At 32.1% G+C, this 3,798-nt stretch overlaps 1 protein-coding gene across 1 annotated transcript in view; it reads right to left on the bottom strand.

Annotated features, from left to right (window-relative positions):
* LOC114581324 overlaps positions 1 to 1,190 on the bottom strand; it is a gene marked incomplete at its 5' end in the record, with an annotated part of 2,916 nt that extends 1,726 nt beyond the window's left edge. Inside the window, 2 exon segments of the mRNA XM_028701223.1 lie at positions 495 to 622; positions 1,109 to 1,190. Coding sequence (XP_028557056.1) covers positions 495 to 622; positions 1,109 to 1,190 — 210 coding nt within the window.
* Positions 1,191 to 3,798: the final 2,608 nt, after the last annotated feature.

The following is a 3,798-nucleotide window of genomic DNA, read 5'->3' on the forward strand; positions in this document are numbered from 1 at the left end:
ACTCCAAGCACATCTTTTGCAATATTCTTAATATCACAAGCCACTATACAAAACAAAATTTTAATTTACCTTTTCTATTGTAAACGCAAATTTAGGTTTCATTTGGGAGAAATTTTTAATTGCTTTTTAATACAGAGTATTAGGCTTTTTTGGGACAGTTTTTTTGCTGCTTCTAAAAGTAATTTTTTAGTAAAAAAAAATTATATTAAAAAACTACTTTGAGAAGCAATAAGAAAGCCGTCCCATTTTCTGTCTTAAAGAAAGCAGCACTTTCAAAGATTGATGAACATCTACAAGCTAATCTCATGTCTAGTTGGATTATACTAAGGTTTTATTTGGAATAACTTTCTTACTGCTTCTTAATTTTTATACCAAAAAGTTGCTTTAAGTAGTAAGAAAGTCATTCCAAAAGAAGACCCTAAGGCAAATGATCTCACTAGAGTATTGGCACTTTATGCTTTGTGCATTTAGGATTTGAACAACAAGAAATTTACCGGAAGTTTGAACAGCCCAATGAGACTTGATACATGGGAAGAAGTCTTCGCCACATCGAAGTTACTGATGAAGAGCTCATAGAGACCCATTCCAAATACTAGCATGACCGTTCCAATGAGGTATATATCTGAAGAGGAACCATTAATCATCCAAAAAAAAAAAAATCATAAAGAGATACTTGCAAAAGCTCCAGCACTGTTCATATCTCAAGCTAACATGCCCATAGATATATTAAAAATTCTAACATATAGGATGAAGTGGAATAGATATTTGTACGCTTGCTCAGTGCATTTGCGTATAAATTTTCAATAAGACCACCAATAGAAAATTTTGAACTGCTAAACAAGATGGAAGATTTGGCGAATAACAGGCCATCATACTATAGACAAGTAATCATATAATCTTCCAAACTTGTCGACCTCAAAAGTTTCATTTTAAAAGTTATTAAGAGTCAAAAAATAAGAAAAATGTCCTTTCTAATTAGCAAACTCATAGTCACTTAAGAATTTTTAAAATTAGAAGTATGAACCAATTCAATCGCATCCAAATAAACAATTGAAATTCATTAATGTTGAGTTGCCGATTAAAATAATCAATTAAAAAAAAAACTCACCCAGGGCTTCAACCAACATGAATATCACTCTTCCACCATTACTGAAGTAATCTGCAAAGGAATCCATCACATGCACACATCCCTGTATCATTGAGTATGTTTAAACCAGTAAAATCAGTCATGGAAAATATTATGCTTGGAAGGCCAATATAAGTCCTAACAAATGGTTGCAAAGCAAAGGTTTAAAAGGAACTCAATCTGCTTTATAATCAATTTTATTAAAAATAAAAACTACACAAGTTTTCGGATAGTACATAGCTCATCTTGATCTTGATATGTTGATTGGAAGCTTTAACTACCAGACAATAAGTCATAAATTCGAGTCTTGCTTATGTGATATGGGTGTGAATTTGACTTAATTAGCTTAAATGTCCCAAATTAAAAAAAAAAAGTTTTCGGATAGTTTAACAATTGTCAGGTTGACAAGTTAAAACAACTTGTTAAAAATTTAATGTTCTTATTTTAAGCTAATGTTCATCAGTGCATATCTTTAATTCGATCAAAATTATTCGATAGTTAATGCAACACTATCAAATTATCAATATAATTCAGACATAAAGGTAACTTAACATCACCTAATGATAGAGTACTAAAATTTCAGCAGAAAAAGAGTAATCCAATTAATGTTCTTATTTGTACGTCTATATAATGGGAGGAATACGAAGCATTTATTTGTGAATCTCAAAATTGCAGTTTTTGTTTTTTCTCTGGATTTTTTTTTCTCAATTTGATTTAGTTCACCCTTCTCAGTTAAGGGATTCAACCTGATTCCTCATGGTAATATATTTCAGAGATGAAGATATATGATTTAACTTTTCTTGAAATCATAATTTTACAACCAATTGACAATATGAGTACAAAATGAGCCAATTGTAAAGAATTGCAAAGAGAAAAAGTTAAAAGCATAAAAAAGTTACATATAACATGAATACATACAATGAAGAATACTTCAGTCGAAAATGAAAAATGCATAAACTCATTTACAACACATCTTGCTTGAAGCCTAGTGAATTTAGAGGATGACAACACTTTTTTTTTATTATCCATACCCCACCAAGCAAATAAGATTTGAATCCTCTTATCCACCAAAGTATCAATGCTCTAAATACTCCCATCATAATCATAAGGCTATGAAATACAATCATGAATGATTTCAATACTAGGAAGAATATGGTGGGCATATAATATTAGAAGGATCAAGATCAATATTCATGCTTGCAACCAAGAAGGTGACCATATCCCTAAGGCTAGCAGGGCCAAGCATAACATACAATGAAGAATACTTCAGTCGAAAATGAAAAATGCATAAACTCATTTACAACACATCTTGCTTGAAGCCTAGTGAATTTAGAGGAGTGACAACACTTTTTTTTTATTATTCGTACCCCACCAGGCAAATAAGATTTGAATCCTCCTATCCACCAAAGTATCAATGCTCTAAATACTCCCATCATAATCATAAGGCTACTATAAAATACAATCTGAATGATTTCAATACTAGGAAGAATATGGTGGGCATATAATATTAGAAGGATCAAGATCAAAATTCATGCTTGCAACCAAGGAGGTGACCATATCCCTAAGGCTAGCAGGGCCAAGCATAGAAGGCTTTGATTCCGGTCTAAAGTTGGTTCTGAATTTTGAGTGCAAGCCCGATCCAGTATGAGGAGCTGCAATCATCATGCTTGAAGGTAGATTATGCTTAATTGCATGTTCCTTTTGTATATAGATGTTTGATTTCCTTAGTTCTAGATAAGCCTTAAGACATTCGAAGTAGTTGGGCCCAAAATTTTGCAAGAAGAATAATAGGGGAAAATGCCTTTAAATTCTAGCTTATATTAATAGTCATAAAACAAGGATTCAATCTATACCTTTTTTTAAAAGGAATAGAACTATTGAATTCATCCAAAACTCTAGCCACATAAGGCTAACGAGATGAGTCGAACCAATATTAACTGAGAATAGAACCCAAGGAATTTAAATGAGAAGACTACTTAAACATTCGAATCAAATAGTCATTGACATAATGATCACCGTGACAAGTGTTCAGTGTAAATTAAAAGGATAATTTTATAATGATATGGCGAGGGACAATGAGCACAATAGATAATTCACCACCTAAGTGCAAGTCTGATATAAATTTACAAATAATCTTCATATTAGGATAGCCCAAAGAAATTTGCCTACAATAGAAAAAGAAAGTGAACTTGCAAGCTCAAAAATCTCATTTTCAATGAAAATAAGTTCATATTTGATTGAAAAGTAGAAGGTTGTTTATAACGTGGTGGGGCTGAATATTATTTAAAAAATAAAGGAAAGTGATTACTCATTTGTTAAGGATTTTTGAATTCATGAAGACTTCAACCCCAAAACAAACTTCAACAAAGGATCAAGAATACCAATCAATAGGAAAAGCTGATACTCTAAAAGTAGGATGAGAAGCCTAAAAGAAGATAGGGACCATCAAAATAATTGACAATGATTGTAAGGGTCGAATGCTAGGGGCACTGGAATTTAAGGAGAAATGAGAATGATTTGAGAGGGAATATAGAGTTCGATCACTATAGGAAACCTCGATGGAAACAAAGAAGATGAAGGAATTAAATTGATCGAGTCAATGCAAGTGATATTCGAAGAGGTGAGAAATATGTTCATGAGGCGAGGCCGTAAGCCTCAAGGCGTTTTAAAAC

The sequence above is a fragment of the Dendrobium catenatum genome, unplaced genomic scaffold (genome assembly GCF_001605985.2).
Source record: "Dendrobium catenatum unplaced genomic scaffold, ASM160598v2 fragScaff_scaffold_1653, whole genome shotgun sequence".
Lineage (NCBI taxonomy): Eukaryota > Viridiplantae > Streptophyta > Magnoliopsida > Asparagales > Orchidaceae > Dendrobium > Dendrobium catenatum.